The sequence below is a fragment of the Echeneis naucrates genome, chromosome 1 (genome assembly GCF_900963305.1).
Source record: "Echeneis naucrates chromosome 1, fEcheNa1.1, whole genome shotgun sequence".
NCBI lineage: Eukaryota > Metazoa > Chordata > Actinopteri > Carangiformes > Echeneidae > Echeneis > Echeneis naucrates.
The window spans coordinates 11,171,107-11,187,613 of record NC_042511.1 but is presented as its reverse complement, the minus strand read 5'-3'; the positions used below and the strand labels follow the sequence as shown (position 1 = coordinate 11,187,613).

The 16,507-nt window shown below is 42.6% G+C and overlaps 2 protein-coding genes across 6 annotated transcripts in view; one reads left to right on the top strand and one right to left on the bottom strand.

Annotated features, from left to right (window-relative positions):
* The window catches only part of tsc2 (TSC complex subunit 2), a 24,445-nt gene extending 11,154 nt beyond the window's left edge, over nt 1-13,291 (bottom strand). For 2 of the 4 annotated variants that reach the window (XM_029498451.1, XM_029498467.1), the window contains exons 1-26: nt 11,742-11,898; nt 10,116-10,253; nt 9,905-9,991; nt 9,709-9,819; nt 9,476-9,623; nt 9,070-9,187; nt 8,935-8,983; nt 8,277-8,402; nt 8,113-8,186; nt 7,572-7,698; nt 6,983-7,126; nt 6,753-6,890; nt 6,546-6,649; nt 6,280-6,361; nt 5,820-5,975; nt 5,617-5,736; nt 5,254-5,376; nt 5,055-5,164; nt 4,787-4,952; nt 4,579-4,701; nt 4,332-4,466; nt 3,893-4,082; nt 3,640-3,733; nt 3,451-3,553; nt 2,872-2,966; nt 556-696 (exon numbers count right to left, since the gene is read on the bottom strand). In XM_029498451.1, coding sequence (XP_029354311.1) covers nt 556-696; nt 2,872-2,966; nt 3,451-3,553; nt 3,640-3,733; nt 3,893-4,082; nt 4,332-4,466; nt 4,579-4,701; nt 4,787-4,952; nt 5,055-5,164; nt 5,254-5,376; nt 5,617-5,736; nt 5,820-5,975; nt 6,280-6,361; nt 6,546-6,649; nt 6,753-6,890; nt 6,983-7,126; nt 7,572-7,698; nt 8,113-8,186; nt 8,277-8,402; nt 8,935-8,983; nt 9,070-9,187; nt 9,476-9,623; nt 9,709-9,819; nt 9,905-9,991; nt 10,116-10,250 — 2,999 coding nt within the window. In that variant the 5' untranslated portion in view covers nt 10,251-10,253; nt 11,742-11,898. Of the gene's footprint in view, nt 1-555; nt 697-2,871; nt 2,967-3,450; nt 3,554-3,639; nt 3,734-3,892; nt 4,083-4,331; nt 4,467-4,578; nt 4,702-4,786; nt 4,953-5,054; nt 5,165-5,253; nt 5,377-5,616; nt 5,737-5,819; nt 5,976-6,279; nt 6,362-6,545; nt 6,650-6,752; nt 6,891-6,982; nt 7,127-7,571; nt 7,699-8,112; nt 8,187-8,276; nt 8,403-8,934; nt 8,984-9,069; nt 9,188-9,475; nt 9,624-9,708; nt 9,820-9,904; nt 9,992-10,115; nt 10,254-11,741; nt 11,899-13,141 lie in introns of those variants that run through there. The other 2 variants (XM_029498459.1, XM_029498474.1) reach the window with 2 other exon arrangements.
* On the top strand, nt 12,829-16,318 carry nthl1 (nth-like DNA glycosylase 1). Of its 2 annotated transcripts, none has more exons than XM_029498485.1 (6): nt 12,829-13,233; nt 14,070-14,302; nt 14,399-14,569; nt 14,726-14,885; nt 15,318-15,423; nt 15,943-16,318. In XM_029498485.1, the coding sequence occupies exons 1-6, from the start codon at nt 13,041-13,043 to the stop codon at nt 16,250-16,252; spliced, it is 1,173 nt and encodes a 390-aa protein (XP_029354345.1). In that variant the 5' UTR covers nt 12,829-13,040; the 3' UTR covers nt 16,253-16,318. The 2 variants fall into 2 exon arrangements, with proteins under 2 accessions (XP_029354345.1, XP_029354354.1); XM_029498494.1 differs by having other exon boundaries at nt 13,093-13,681.
* The last annotated feature ends 189 nt before the right edge of the window (nt 16,319-16,507 follow it).

Here is a 16,507-nt window from a genome sequence, read left to right as displayed (position 1 = left end):
CTGTTGTTCCTGTCACTGGAACTGGAGGAAGTAGACATGCCCTCCCACCAAGAATAGCAAAGCAGACGTTTTGGTTGCACTTGTCAATCAAGACCCCGTCCCTTTAGATATATAAATGCTTTGCACCAGCCCCTCCTGCCACTCATTTGGTGTTAGCCCAATGAAAACACCCGGCAAAACAAAAATATCCAAGTCATACCAAAGATGAAAAAAAATTAATAATGAAATAGTCAACAACATAAAAGCAAAATCTTTGTTAGAAGAAAAATGTCAACAGGAATCCAATGTCTTCTGGACACACTGCATGCAAAAGCAAATAAGAAAACAGATTCAAAAAACAGCATGAGTATGATCACAGCCCAAAACAAACGAATGAGGTTGACACACAAATCTTCCTCCAGCATGCACCACCCCTCCAGGTATCCCTGGCAACAAACCACCCAACGCCGCCCAAAGTCCCGCATGACAATGCACCTACACCCCATCAACCATCCCATGGAGGACACAAGTGTTTTGCTTGTTTTAGTTTTGTTACCCAGAATGCTCTTCTCTAACCTGCGAACCGCATGTTCGGAGACACTGATGCTGCGGGAGCGGAAAGCGTCCATGGCTGACAGGTCCCTCAGCTCTTTAACAGGAGAGCTGCTGCTATTGGCTACTGCCGCTGCCGCCTTCGCCACTTTTGCTGCCCGCAGACTGGGCAGTGATGATAACCCATGGCAAAGGGTGAGGGGAACGGGCCCGGGTTGGTAATAGAGTGGTGTGGGCAATAAGGGGGTGGGTCATCGTGATGGTGGAAGTAGTTTGGGAGCGTCGGGGTAAAGTGTGGTGTGAAGAGGTATACCAGGAAACAGCAGGAATCGTCACATGAGCACCAGAGCAACATGAGCAGGTCATCAGGGGGTGCACACCACGCAGAGAGGGGGGAGAGGAAAGGGATGGATGGGAGTGGGGGTGGTAGGTGCAGGACGCAGAGGACAAGGCCACAAAGGTCAAAGGGCAGAGGTCACAGCAGAGGGGAGGGGTCAGGAGCAATGTAGGATGGATCCAGGATGACATGACCACCCCCCAAAACCACAACCACAATGCAGCACCCAATCACAGGAGGCAGGGAGGGGTCAAATGAAGAATTGAAAGAAAAAAAAAAAACAAGGTGAAAATTAACAGCAGTGAACACTATGAATCAGATTACAGGAGAGCCGAGTAAGAAAAAGAGGACCAAAAGAAATAAAGGCTAAACATTGACTAAAAGGAAAACTGAAGAGACAAGCTACAGCAGAGGGTAAAGCTGCTATTCAGAAAAAAAGAGCAACAAAATAACATTATTTCACACAGCAGGTACATAGGGAAGCCAAGAACTAGTACAGGAGAAGTAAAATAGTAGGGATGGACTCAGCACAGGCCTGATATCATGGGAGTTAAAACACAAAAAACCAAAATGAAATGCTGGGTTAAACCTGTAGGGTTGGAGCAGGGCAAGTCTGGACTAAACACTATGGATTTAAACACTGGGCTATATATTGCGCTTGCTGATACTTTTATATAACAAATGAAAATTAAGTGCTTTTGGAAGCCCCCAAATTTAATCTGGACATTAACCCTGCAGATTGTGACATGCAAAACTCCAACCCAACAGAAAGCAATGAGCAGCATAAGGTCAGATCACCAGGTGAATGGTCGCACAATAAGGAGCTCTGAAAGTGGGTGAGTACAGAATTTCAGTAAAGTTTCTACTGAAGTTGTGTGTGTGTGCTCTGTTTTTGTTTTGTTTTTTCTTTTAATAAACAATCAAGTATGAGAAAAGAAGACAATCTACAGAGGCTGGGCTTTTTTCCGCAAACATATCCAATTGAACAACAGAGAGGAAAATTAATTAAAATAAAGCATAGGGTGGCACTGTCACATTTTTTAGGAAGTGGCCAACCATACTTTGAAACAGTTTTCATCAATTTTTATTTATATAGTGAATATTATCATTTTGGCTCTTCAAAATGTGCAGTGTCAGGCTCTGTGGAAATCCTACTTTATAAGATTAAGCTCAACAGTAATATTTCAAAACAGTTTTTGTGTGATAACCACATTAACGTTTCTAGGCCATATTTTTGAAGATCATTCACTTTTGCACATATTAATATGAATACTACAGACACACTTGAGTTGGTAGCTGATTACTCTCTCTCTGTGTTCACCTTTATTATGGTTTAATTAGCTTCTTTACTGAGTAATGTTAAGGCAATTAAGACACATACAACGGACAGACAATCATAGATGGATGATGCCTTGCTGAGAACAGCTTCCATATACCTCTGTGTGAAAGTACTTGTGTATTTTGATTTGTGAAAATGTAAAGTGTATTTATTCAAATCATAAGATGGACAAATGTGACAGCAGGAGAAAAACTAATACTTCTTCCCCATGCTTTCACTCAAAATGTACTTAAGAAGCCTAAGGTGGTGGCAATTGTAACAGAAACGCCTGTGCAATCAGATAAACTTCTACAAAGTGGCATTTAAACACTAAAAGTTTAATCTAAATTTCTTTTTAGATTAAACTGCATGACATGTTACTGCATGTCATGTTATTTTGTCCACCCCTTGTGTGCTGATAATAAAAGAGCAAAGAAATTGTGCCAGAAAAAGAATGAATTTGTACTGTAAAAAAGCATAAACAATAAATAAAATGAACTAATGATCACCATGGCAACCTGAGAAGAGTCACTGCAACCATCACGTCACATTACCAGTCATGCTGAGTCCCCTGTTACCTTGGCAACCCCTACCCTCTTACACAACGATTGCCACATGGGCAGTGTGTCTTACTGCTGAATTGTACATGAGCCTCTGCAGCCGTGTGTGTGAGCACATGCTTTACCTCTTGGGCCGCTCATTAAGGCTGGTGCTTCGGGCACGAAAAGGACTTTGTTCATTGCCATCGTCAAAGGGCAGCAAAGCATTGGAACGCAATCCCTGGAGAAAATAACAAAGACGAGGATGCAGAAACATAGAAACAACACAATTTTTGACCAAAATTGAAAGGCAGTAACCTGATGTGCATATCTAAAGACACACACACTTTGTCTGAGGAAACCCGGAGCACTGGGAGAAAACCCAATACACAGATGGCCCCAGTTTGAATCCTGCACAGCCTTACAGTAACATAACAGTGCTGACCACTGAACTACCATGCCACTCAGGAGAGGTTTCTGCAAATTAAGGAAAATGTCTCCTAAAAGTGTGAATACATTGATGATGCACTTACTATTGGGGAAGTCCATTAGTAATGTGTTTGTGTGTTTTTCTTAGATGTGCATCGTTTGTGTGTTTGTATGGGAAAGAAGACGACAGTTTGGCTGTATCGTTTTCTGAGTTACAGTCGTAATGTCACATTTAAGTTAAAAATCATCAAGCCATAGATAAGTCAGTCAATGTAGAAAGAAACACCTGCACCCACCTTTGTGATGTACTGAACAAAGTCTTTGCGGAAAGGGAGTCTGCAGCGTATGAACCACATAGCAATCACATGGTGAGCCAGCGACACAATGTACTGGTTGAACCTAATGGGAATGAAAGAAACAAAAAGGTCAGAGATTGGGTGTGCATCCGAGAATCGTCATGTTATTGCATTTGGGTGAGTACTTACTTGGAGGGGTTGGTATATGGTAGGGAGATAGCAAAAACACTGACATACTGCTCAGCTACAAAGTTGGCATACAGATGGGGCAGGCGCACCAGAGCTATGAAAAATAAATTAAGTAAGAGCAGGTCAGTCACAATGTGTGCCCTGTGACAGAAAGACTTGTGTAAATAACTGACAATGATCATTGAATGTTAAAGAAAACTTCAAACAATTAACTTAATACATAAAAAAAATAAATAAATCTTCTGGGACTCACTGGACAGGAACTCAAGCATAGGAGATGCCATGGCAACAGTAGCAGAGATGTGGGTGAGCTTGACAATAAGAGCAGGTAGGAGCTTGATCATAATATCAGGCATTTCCACTGTGCACATTGTAAGAGCCACAACACACTGCTTGGCACAGCGATAAATGAGGCCAGTCTCAAGGCACTGAACCAGCTCTCTCTGCAGTGGGGAAAGAAAATTAAACAATCATTCATTATTTTATATGGGCTAATTGTGTGTCCATGTCAATGCATATTGGTTTGTGTGGTGGCCAGTTGATCTAACAAATAAGGCTTTGTGTGGGAGAAACCAGCCTCAATGGAAGGATGTTGCCTAAATGTAGATATTCTTGCTTTAAATACGATACTCTGAAAGAAATCATTCTGAGATCATTCTGTTTCACTTACTCCCAAACACTATGGTTTGTACCTGTCTTGACTGTTCAAGAAAGTTGTGGTAGGATGTAATCGCGGTGAGGACAGGAACCACTGCCAGCTGAACATCAGTGCGGGAGAACCCCTCTGGAGTCTTCTTTAAGCGGTCTGAGATAAGACGATCTGTCACCTTCAGTTAAAGGGACAAAGAAAAAAGTCTCATAAAATTTTATTTAGTGTTATCCACAGAAAGATATTAACATCTCCACAGATTTGTATGCATGTGTCTTTCTGTGTAATACCATGCAGCAGAGTGTGGAACAGAGCTGGTCCAAGCTGCATGGTGATGTCCGCAGCAGTACTTTGTACTGTAGGGTCCATGGTAGCTTGTCGAGAACTAGCTTCAGCACCTTCCAATCAATCTCCTGTGAGAGGAAAAAAGAAATGTCTCATACCTTTAAGGATAGCAGGAATAATTGCATGCATTTGTGTGTGTGTGTGTGTGTGTACCATCTTGAGGCACTGCAGAAGGACATTGAAGGCAGGTGCATAGGGCAGGTAAGCTGAGCGTATGGAGGCTGCTGAAGGGGGAGGAGCAGTGGAGGGAGCTGGGCTACCAGCAGGCGGAGATGTTGAGCACGTTGGCTTCTTTTCAATGACTCGTTTCTCTGGCTCCCTAAAAAAGACAACAAAAATAATTGAATTGTTCATGTAGTTGACTGAGTTTATAGAGAAAAAAAGCTGCAGGTAAAAAGGCTACAATGCCGTGTGTCCTCACCCTGCGTCACAGTAGCAGTATGGGCTGAACCTGATGGCCCCATCTTTGATATTGGGGACTCCAAGTCGGTGTAGAGAGTCGGCCCGCATCATCAGGAAGAAGTCAAACACCTGAGTGACAGACAATTTTAAAAGGAGAGGAATATACATTACAAATGCACCAAGAAATACACAAATGTGCACAGGAAAATTATTCCTACCTGTAGTCTTATACTGGAAGCAATAGGTGAACAGTACTTGTTCTTGTAGTGAAGCTGCAGGTGGTTGATTAACAATTCGTAAACACGACTAGCATGGTTGGCTGGTAGGCTGTAAAGCTTGCTCTAGTGGGAGAGAAAACAGGATGATTATTACAAGATTCAATTTACTTATTATCATTCAAATCCAAAAAATATAAAACTCAAGAGAAAACATTATCAGTTAAGTTAGTATTTATTGTCCTTCCTGCTACATTTACCCCACAAGACATGGTTTCAAATTTATGGCGGTAAATACAGTACGAATATATGTGTATGTAAAGAAAGTATTATAACTTAACCTGTTGAAAAAGGCATGTCTTTTACCTGCAGGATTTCCAGCAAGCCCAATATGGCAGTCTTGACATCCTCTACAGGAGACTCCACTGTGGGGTCTCTCTCAGAAAGCTCCAGGGACCCTGAACACACCAAAGAGCGACTGGCCACCTAGTAGTAAAACAGCCATTGAAATTATTGCATCATGTGCATAAAAGTTTGAGAATCAGCAGGCTGAAAGGAACATTGCTTGCCCGCTCAATGATGTCAAGCAGGCTGGTGAAGTGATGCGTGGTGCAGCCCTCAGCAAGGTCAACAAGTAACTGTGTGGCCTGTTTTCTGACAGCCAGGTCTCGGTCTTCAGCTATCCCACTGAGCTGGGGGATGACCACCATTTCAATCAACTCATCCTGGAACAAAGAAAACCCCAGAGAACATATACTTTAATGATCGCTTCTTTTGAGAGAACTGCATCAAACTAAGACCATTGCAGGACAGGACTTTGACAGAAAGACGAGACGGACATTAATAAGAACTACATAATGATAGCAGTTCAATAAACACATCTTTAATTGTTATATTATGGGATGAAACTGAAAATTAGATTGGCCTTTATCACAACTGTGAGATGTGAATACAATATACAGAATTACTAACCACAAACTTGACACTGAGGGTGCATGCATTTGTGTGAACGTATGTGAGTATACACACCTCATACAGCTGTCGGTTGGTGCTAAGAACAAAGGACAGGATATGAAGCACTTTGATCCTTATCACACTGCGAGGCTCATTTCTTCCAGAAAGATGGTGGTATCAAAGAGATGAATAGGAAATATGCCAATACAGCAGGGATGGGACAAGATAGAGATCAAGGTTATGACTAACAGAGAGGGAAGCAGAGAAAATAAAGGGCACCTGTCGACTCAGCTATTAGATATTTCCACTACTATATGTGAGTATGTGTGTTGGTGTCCTACCTGAAGAATTTCTCCATGAGGCGATGCAGACTCTGAATCCAACCGTCTTTAGCTGGCTGGATAGACTGAGCCCGGTATGAGATGAGGGTCAGTACTGAGGCATCCTATCAGACACAGAATAGCAGGATTGAAACACAGAAGCAGCAGTAAGCACAAGGACAAAATCATAAGCCAGGACAGCACAGACAGATACTGAGAAGAACGAACAGGTCTCTTATCAGCACATTTCTCGACCAGACTGAAGAACTTCTCTGTGGAGCCATGGTATCCATTCTGCTCATACAGTTCCTCTACTGTGGTCAACAGCTCATAGACAATGGCCTTTAACTCTGCGCTGCCTATGGTCTGTGAAAACAGATGGGAAAAGGCCACAGGTTGAAATGAGAACTGTTAATTTACTGTGTGCGTGTACCTGTGCAGCATGTGCCTGAGTGTACCTGGATCTGCTGCAACAATCGTTCTATGATGCCCAGCAGGATATCCCAGGTAACCACCTGCAGCTCCTTTCCATACTTCTTGATCAGTCTGGTGATGGAGAGGACGATTTCATAGGACACCACCTCATTGGCACATGACATGGCCTGTGGTAGAGGGCACACAACAAACTGTCACCAAAGTTTCTATATTCACAGAGACAAATACAGTCATGTTTTGCAGACTGCTGTCGGTTTAGTTATTTCTCATCTATGTTTACTCATCAGTCTTCAGGATCAGATATTTTCTGAGAGCCATCATATTACTTACATATACAGATGGAGTCAAACTTACCTCTAAGTTGTTGCATTTCACTTTTGGCTTTTAAAAAAAAAAGTGTGACTGGCAATTTTCAGTGTTTTGCGATATTTTTCAAAACCAAAATAATCTCTTTTACCCTAGACAATGCAATTGGAGTATAATCCTCAGTGTTTTCCATGACTTTGTGCCAATCATGCACTTCTGTTTTTTTTTTTATTATTATTATTTTTAAACGATAGACAAAGAAAGAGTACTATAAAAAGAAGTACTCTATGTATACAAGTGTTTTACCTTGTAGAACGATGGCAGAACCAGTGTGGGTGTGTTTTTGAGGGCAGGGAGTCTGTAAGCGCCCCATAATGCCATTCCAACAAAAAACACAGCTCCCCTCAGCAATGGTGCATCTTCCATGTACACCCTGGTCAAGATTGTACATAGTTAGAGACACACAAACAGTCAAAAAATGAATTCTCTACAAAAAATATACAGACTCTCCGCAATTTATGAACAAGTCACATTCCGAACAACCTTCCATACTTCATATTGTTCGTAAGAGAGCACATCTCAATGCTAACACAAGTACAAAGAATTGTGATGCTCATGTGGTATAGGATACTGTGCTGCACAGTGCGGGCAGCTGGAAAATTCACACTAGGCAGAGGAGGCGTGCCAAACAAAATTTTAGCACACGGTCAGCAAGGGGAGCATTCGGAACAAAATTTCAATTGCAGCTCTGTCTGTTCATATCTTTAAATGTTCGTAAGTAGAGTAGTGACTGTACATATATAGATATGCTGTATGCTCAGAGAGGTGATGAAACCTGGGACTATACCTCTCCTCCATGATGCGGCACATGGTGTAGATAGCACTATGGCCAAGGTGAGTCCCCAACACTTTCCTCATCAGCTGCACAGGCAGAGAGCAAAAATTAATTATGCTCCATTAAAAGACAAATGTGTATATGTTAAGTGGGACTGTATGTATAAATTTTGTCACCTTCCAGCAGGATTCACAAAACTCCTTGACATTGACTGTGCGACAGAGTGTAATGATGAAGACAGTGAGAGAATCTGAGGGCAAGCAGTTGTAACACACCACTGCATCCAAGACTTGTAGTGCTACCTGAACACAACACACACCAACACACACCAACACACAGACACATGTTAATAACAGGTCTACCTCAGCAGATCAGGGTCAAAGACCTAAAGTCTAATTTCAATGGCTGGTGTATTACGGTCATTTTAGAAGTTGTCACAATAGTGCAATTAATGGGTATGGATTATTATTCAAAAGGTTTTCCTTTTAAGTTGTACTAATGCTGCTGGCAATTATTAAAACATGGTACAACGGTATAATAAACAAATAATAATCTATAGTTAATAACATTCAAATTCACAACTTATTTTCTTAGATCTATGAATGTGAATGACACAAGGTCTGTCATAGACAACCAAATTGAGGGTCTATCCCCCAGTAAACCACAGCTATGACTTTTGGACAGGGCAGCATGTACTGCTGAATGCTAACGAGATGACTTAAAGAATGTGTTGATTGTTCCCCAGCTGACTCTTGAAAACATGTTTGGCAGTTACAGTTTCTCGAGGTTAACAAAATAAGGCAAATTAAAAAAAAATAAAATAAAAACCCTCACCTCAATATCTGTTGAGGATGTTGTTCTATTGCACAGTAGACAAATTTTCCTGCAGAGAGGAACAGAACAAGAAGAAAAAGAAAGTTAATTTCCTAAATTTGAGGGGGAAAAAAAATGTCTGTCAGTTTGACTTACTGGACCATAATGGACACATTTTGGTCCAGGTAGCAGCTGTTGAACTTCACCAGATTTACAAGAACATGTAGAAAGTCAGAGGTCAGACCTATATCCATCCACAGGAGGACAAAGCGTGCTGGGGGAAGAGGAGGAAACAATGAGAACTTGCGTTCATAAATGTAATAACAATGCTGACTAATATGTCAGCCAGTGTCAACACAAACACTGTTCACAAAAAGGAAAACGAATAAGCTACAACTGAACATAGACATGCCTTTTTCAGTTTTCATTTGAAATCAATTAATGTAGATTTTAGATCCAACATCCAAGTTCCTAGTTCCCAAAAATTAAATTCATAACAGAAATAATTGTGCTATGTGACATAGAGAAGTTTGAAGTTAACAATTTTTCTATTAAGTTTTACCTATGTCCTCTTCCAAGTATGTGATGTCTTTTCCATTCTCTGTTAAGGCCTTGAAGACTTCCAGCCTATCAGAGAGGTCTTCGTTGCATGGTTGGTAGTCTCTGATCACCTTAAAAAAGTAGGCTCTCAGAGGGCCAAGACGCTCACCCTTCACATGAACAGTGAATACGCTTTTTTTATTTACAATAACCATAACTTCAACATTTTGTGTAAATTGTGCCCTGTAACTGTACCTGTCCTTGTATTATGGCCCGAAGCAGCTGCAGGACAGCATGTCGGGCCTCAGGTGGCTGCTCTGGAGTCAGCATGTCCTCTACAGCTTTCCATACTGCCTCCACTGCATGCTGAACACACGAACATGTATATTCACACACAGTTTTACTAAACACACATAAATGTTTCATAATAGGACACTGGGTGCAGACTCACATCCTCAAACTTTTTTGTCTTGGCAAGATCACAGACATGGTTCATCATGCGAACACGGTTGCTTAGACCACAGTCTGGGTGGAGCTCCTGAAAGGCACAGAGGTGTACAGAGTGCACAGAGTATGGTCAACAAAACAAGGCAAGAAAATATTCATGTGATAAGATTTTAGTGTGTGTGTGAGAGAGAAGATGCACAGTCTTTTCTGCACACCTTGATGATGTCTGTTGTAATGATGAACTCAGACGGTTTGGTGTCACTCTGTTTGCTTGGTGGGCGCGGAGTTCCCAGACCAAAGATACCCTTCACCTTGTCCCTGAGAGTCTCTTTACTTGGTTGCTTATTCATGGCCTGGATAGGAGAAGTGATTGCACAGGCTGGGAATGATGGCTGCTAAAAGATTCAGCAACATGTACTTTTTTTTTTTTTTAAACAACAATCATCAGAGTTAGCTTCTACTAAATTGCAGAAAATACACGTGACATCCTCAAACCCTGTCAGGCAGCTACTGGATGTATGGTCACAACAGAATTAAGTATACTCGGGCAAAACTCAATACGGAAGCAAAAAAAAAAAAAAATCTTTGTCCAATACAGTACAACACTTGCTGTAGCTAGAAATAGAAAAGTAAAATGTTGACAGTACAAAAGTAGCAACAACAGTAAGCACCTGTGCAATACAGCATTATTAAACTTGGAACATATGGGGTCCTTTCATCCACATAAAGTTTTCATAGGAACTGTTGGGTGGCAAGTGCTTCTAAACTGTCCACACAATGGAAAGTTTTGATTATTCAAACAAAGTGATCACCTCCTTTATAGGTGTATCATTATTTATATTTTTTTTATTTATTATTTATAATCATACACATTGCTGTCTTTCTCTAATTTCTTGCCACTTTGGATATTGTGCAATAGCTCGCTACTGACTTCTGTATTTTGTGGTCATGTGTACATATTCTACACTCAATAGCATGCCCTTTTTTATTGAAGCTGTTTTCCTCAGAATCATCTCAAGCCTCCCTTTTGTTGTGGCCTGCTAAGCATCAATAAAGGATTTTCCTTTAAAGGGGTGTTTTTCAAATTTCTTCAGAAGAAATCAGGATTTTCACCAGACGAAAGGTTTAACTGAGGTGGTCCGGCAAATCAGTTCATTCTGATGATGAGAGCCTAAACATCTGACAGCCATGGCATAAGTCTCCTGCCTTTCCTCACTTTTTCTGATAAACAATATTTGAGGAAAGAAAACTGTATTAATTTTTTTCCCAACGGTGTGGCATAATGCAGCTTCTGAGGAAACAGTCATTCTTCTGTTTTGACATGATTAATTGGATCTACAGAGGAGGATCTACACCTCAGTCCTTGGATATAAACTTCATGTTATTACAACACTGTTAAGAGTGCTAATGAAAATGATGTTCCTCTGTGCATTGCTGTACGTACATAATAAATAATGTTATGTCATTTGGCCGAGCAGATCTCATCTATAACTATCCAGCTGTGAGGTTTGGAGTCCCAGTCTGTTGATGTTTAAACCCAGAGCTGGCCGGTTTGAAGAATTTGTCATGTGGACTTGTCAGAGGCAGAGACGGGGAGGGGAGGGGAGGGGAGGGGAGCAGGCGGACAACGACTGCTCTGTTTCGGTCCAACAACAACATTCACAGCGGTGGAAGGTAGCCCGGGCCGGAGAGACAGGAGCCGTGAACGCCACACGGGAAAACCGACACACAAACGGGAGACAGGTACAATGGCGCTACCGAACCGTTAGCGACGCTTTACATTGGCTTCAAGGTCCGGGAGCTCAAACACACGGCTCCCCCTCCTCCCTCTCGGCTCTCACCTTGTTCGAGTTGAGTCGCTTTCGGGTTTATTCGCTCACAGCCTCGTCCCTGAGCAGCCGACAGAGCCGCCTGTGCGTTGACACAACTCTGAGTGCAGCTCACAGCTTGTTCCCGTCCAAGCTCAGTCCTCCACTCTCAGACCGGATGGCACACTGAAGCTGAGACTGGGCCACTTCCTATAAAAACACGTTTGCCGCGGTCGCTCATGGGGAATGTAGTTGTCACCGAGCTAAACCGACGAACGGCGCAAAAACCCGTCTGATGGTTTTCTATGTTATGACGAATGAAACATTGACAGAAAACTGACAATCCACTTCTCACCGACGACCCAGAGAGAGTGGTGAACTGTCAGACGATGTGTATATTTGTGCAAGTTTGTATAACCGATCGGTGCCCAACAATAAAGTTGGCTAGCAGCTAGCTCAAAAGGGGTTGAAGTTGGTTCCTTGTTGGGATGAGGCTCTGTACCTCCGTCATGCTGCCTGTGAGTGAAGCTGTTGGATAACCTCAGGCCTGGATCGACCAAGGTTACACTACTACTGGTTTAGATTGATGGACAACTGTTAACAAACTCCCTAACACCAGGGTTTTATTAGAGAGAAACAATTGGACACAAATAATAAAGAGAAAGATTTGTATAATTGTATAAATTAAGACACTCAGGTTGTGAGTGTTCAAATTAGTGTTTGCACTGTATTGCATCCCATTAGTTGTATTATGTTTCAACATTTAGTAGTAGAATCAGTATAGTGCAAAATGTTTATGATTTGACTCTCATTTAGTTGGGGAAGGTTTACAATGAAAGCATGAGAGAAATAATAGGAATGAAAGTCACTGACTAGGGTTGTAATAAGGAGTCCATTTAGTGTTTGTACATGATCAAAACCCGCCTGACTGCCAGCTCAACGTATCATAGTCTTTTATATTTTTAGCCTACAGAATCACGAACTTGATACACTTCTTTGGATCCTAAGACATTTGGTCTCAGGACAGTAATCAACAAAGCACACTCGAGATTTTTTTAAAGCTTAAAATAACCTTTTCTGGTGGTTTTAAGTGTGGCTAATGTTTTATCAGCAGGGAGGCAGTCTAACCGGGAATGTGCACAGTGAGTATTAGCCCTCTCGCTTGTTCCTGACCGGAGGAGCAGTCTGCGGTCGCTCCGGTGTTTTTTATTTAAACGGGAACTTTTCTCGCGACTGCTAAGAAAAGGACGAATGAGAAGCGAACTTCAGCTCCGTGTTTATGCCTGGCTTCCGCCGCAGCAGCAGGGTCGTCGGTAGCCGCCGTGCCCCGCCATGAACTCTCCTTACTTCAGTCACGGCAGGTCTGTGGTGACCCGGAGTGGACAGCGGGCTGCTGGCAGTCGGCCTGCGGGCTCCATGAGGTCCAAACTCACCAACTCGCTGAGGACCGCGGCCCCGGGTCCCTCTGCGGCGCTGAAGGTGGAGGCGGAGGAGGCCAGGGTCTCCGAGCACAGAGCGTCGCCGGGTAAGGACTGTCAGAGGCCGGGGACCATCGCTCGGTCGTCTGCGGCGCCTGCGCACCGGCTGGGAAAGTTGTTATTTGTTGCCTGCACACTGCTGCATCTGAGAGGTCTGAGTGAGGCAAGCCTCACAAAGAGTAACCACCGCATACACACACTGTAAGGCCAGAAATATATAGACAGGTGCAGTTGTTTTTGACCTGGAGCTGATTTTCATCAGCTCGGCTCATTAGGTTGATTACACTCCACCGTACAATTATAATATTCAGTATCCCCGGAGAGATCTCAATGGAAAAGAGACAAGTAAAAGAAAGCAGAGAAACCAGGTCACACTGCAGTATGGTTTCCTTTTGTTTTTGGTAAAACGACTCTGTGATCTCAGAACATTTATGCAGCCAGACAACAGGACCCAGTAGATGTGGGGACCACTTTAGTAGGGACCCAGCTACAAAGGTTGGTAACTACTGTTTTACATAATAATTTCTTTACAGGTTTGTGGTAAGAATTTGGTGATTCAAGGTGTCAATATATGAACTCAGGTACATTAAGAAAATAATTCTCCCAGTTTAGTGTTAAAGAAATGGACTGGCATACGCAGTCAAAGCCCCAGACCTAATCCAAAAGCTTTGGGTTGAACCAAAGCTATATCACCATTCCGGGTAAAGCTGTTGTTGGGGTCAAATCCCTGCATCCACAGGTTTTCTTCTCTTTCCTTTTTTTTTTTTTTTTTTTTTATTAACCCCTTTTTTTATTTTATGGACGTGTTTTTGTAGTTGACGTTCTGTATTCCAATGTGGAGTCGGATGTTTCTCACTCTCCCCCCCCCCCCGACTTTGTCTAGGTGGGTGCCATGAACACACAGACAACCTTCCACTACCTTCACAGAGCCGCAGGAGGCAGATGAAGGTGGAGTATGACAAGGATGAAGTTGTTTCACCTGTAAAAACAGAACAATGGGAACCTCTTGACTGGAGGAAACAATTGGGACTCATTCATGAGATGAGGAGTGGCCGAGACGCACCTGTAGATAACATGGGAGCGGAGAAATGCTACGACACAGAAGCCCCTGCTCATGTAGGTTCATTAGGCATGATTTAGATTTTTTTCTACCAATGTTTGAAATTATTTAATAGTTCAAAGTAATGTCTGTTGTTTTTGCTGTTGGCACAGGTGAAGCGCTTTCAGGTGTTGGTGTCGCTCATGCTATCGAGTCAGACTAAGGACCAGGTGACAGCAGCAGCTATGCAGAAGCTCCGAGCACATGGCTGCACCGTGGAAAACATACTCAACACTGATGATGAAACACTGGGGAAGCTCATCTACCCTGTCGGCTTCTGGAGGGTGACAAAAATATATCTATTTGTCCTTATATGTGTTGTTTCACCAGTCAGTTGGAGGCAATTTGTCCACCTTCACACCCTCTTTCACCCATTCTCTCAACCATGTTCTGCACCTGAATGAATCATGTTCTGGTTTGTCCCACCCACTCTCCTCCAGAATAAAGTAAAGTATCTGAAGCTGACATCAGCAATGCTGCGCAATGAGTTTGGAGGGGACATCCCAAACAGTGTGGAAGGGCTGGTCCACCTACCAGGAGTTGGACCCAAGATGGCTCATCTAGCTATGAGCATCGCCTGGGACCAGGTGTCTGGAATAGGTAGGGCCACTCTGCTGAAATCAGTCCTGTGAATTAACGATTTACTTGGCCTGTAAATTCCAGAAAATATTAGCAAATCTCTGTTAAAATTTCTTAAAGCCAAAGAGATGTCTTCAAATTCTTACTTATATACAACCAATGATGCCAAAATTCAATGTAAACTGTTTTTCTGGGAAAGAAGAAATTTTTTTCTAATTGGTGATTTTGTTGTTCTCCATTCAACATAGTTGTGATATTGATTATCTATATAATGACCCAGGTGGACACTGCACTGAAAATGTGTTTCCAATGAATTTGAGGATGTAGATGTTGCGTAGAAAAATAATTAAATGGAAGAAATATCAGCAGTATATTTGAAATGCTGGGAACAGTGAGTGTGTAATATAGTGAGTCTGCTGCTACATTTTCTCATTGTGTTGATCTTTCATTTAGGCGTAGACACGCATGTGCATCGAATCTCCAACAGGCTGGGCTGGCTCAGGAAGCCAACCAAGAGCCCGGAGGAAACACGCAAAGCACTGGAGGAGTGGTTACCAAGGTAACAGTAAGCACGTTTACATGGCACCTAAAAAAACGGAATTATTGCATCAGTCCGACACATGAAAACACGTTAGCTCGGCTGAAATCGAACTGAGAATTATGGGACTAACACACCCAGATAATGCGATTGAAGGTCAATCTACAGCTGCGTGTACACGGGCAATAGGACCGGAACCGGAGGAGGTGATGTGCGCATGCGCAAAGCTATGACCCTGAAGTCAAACGGCATTTAAAACGTAAATGCAAGCGTAGGAGGTCACACAAAAGCAGCCTGCTAACATGGTGAAGTTAATTACAAATTTACAAGGGGGTTGTCCATCATGGTGCCAGCTTACTTCTGAGTCGCAAACTTGCTAGCTCACCGGTGTTTGTTTATTTCCACCTCCGTTGTGGTCTGTGACGTCAATTACAAGTTATTTCCCACAGGAGTTGGGTTCCCTGACCATAGATGGTAAAAAAAATTCAATGATGCAAATTTAAAGTTGCCTTGAGATGTTCCTGTCACACTCTTTTGCAGGGAGCTGTGGCGTGAGACCAACTGGCTACTGGTAGGTTTTGGACAGCAGGTTTGTCTACCTGTCAACCCTCTGTGCTCAGTGTGCCTGAACCAGCACAGCTGCCCATCAGCCCACAAGAACTCCCCTACAAAGAGACCAAAGGCTGGACTGCCACGGTCTCCAAGCCCAGTGTCCACCTGGAAAATAAAAACTGAACCTGGAAACAAATCTGCTGTTAAAGATGAGATGACAAACGAGGGGGGGGCCGTGCCCACACCTGTTTCCCCCACCAAGCAGAGAAGGAGGCGAAAGACCAAGGTTAATGGCTGACTTAGCGATCACGTGAGTGTTCATCTGAGCTGTGAACACATGATAGACACAGACACAAAAAAAAAACACATGCAATGCAGCAAATAAGCTAAACATCCTGCAAATGGTTCATTTGTATATTAGGTATTTTGATATTGTTTTTCTTAGTTGTTGTTTTGTTTACCAAATAAAAAATATATGGTCTGAAACTAAATTCAAAGGTTTTTCATTTCAATTTTTCAACTGATTCCTATAGAGGGTATTTTACTGTTGCAC

What these genes read in the sequence shown, in the direction of transcription:
- nthl1 (XM_029498485.1), top strand. Translation starts at nt 13,041, where the DNA reads ATGAACTCTCCTTACTTCAGTCACGGCAGGTCTGTGGTGACCCGGAGT. An exon ending in CGAGCACAGAGCGTCGCCGG is followed by an intron (nt 13,234 to 14,069) that starts GTAAGGACTGTC and finishes GACTTTGTCTAG; the next exon opens with GTGGGTGCCATGAACACACA. An exon ending in CTGGAGGAGTGGTTACCAAG is followed by an intron (nt 15,424 to 15,942) that starts GTAACAGTAAGC and finishes ACTCTTTTGCAG; the next exon opens with GGAGCTGTGGCGTGAGACCA.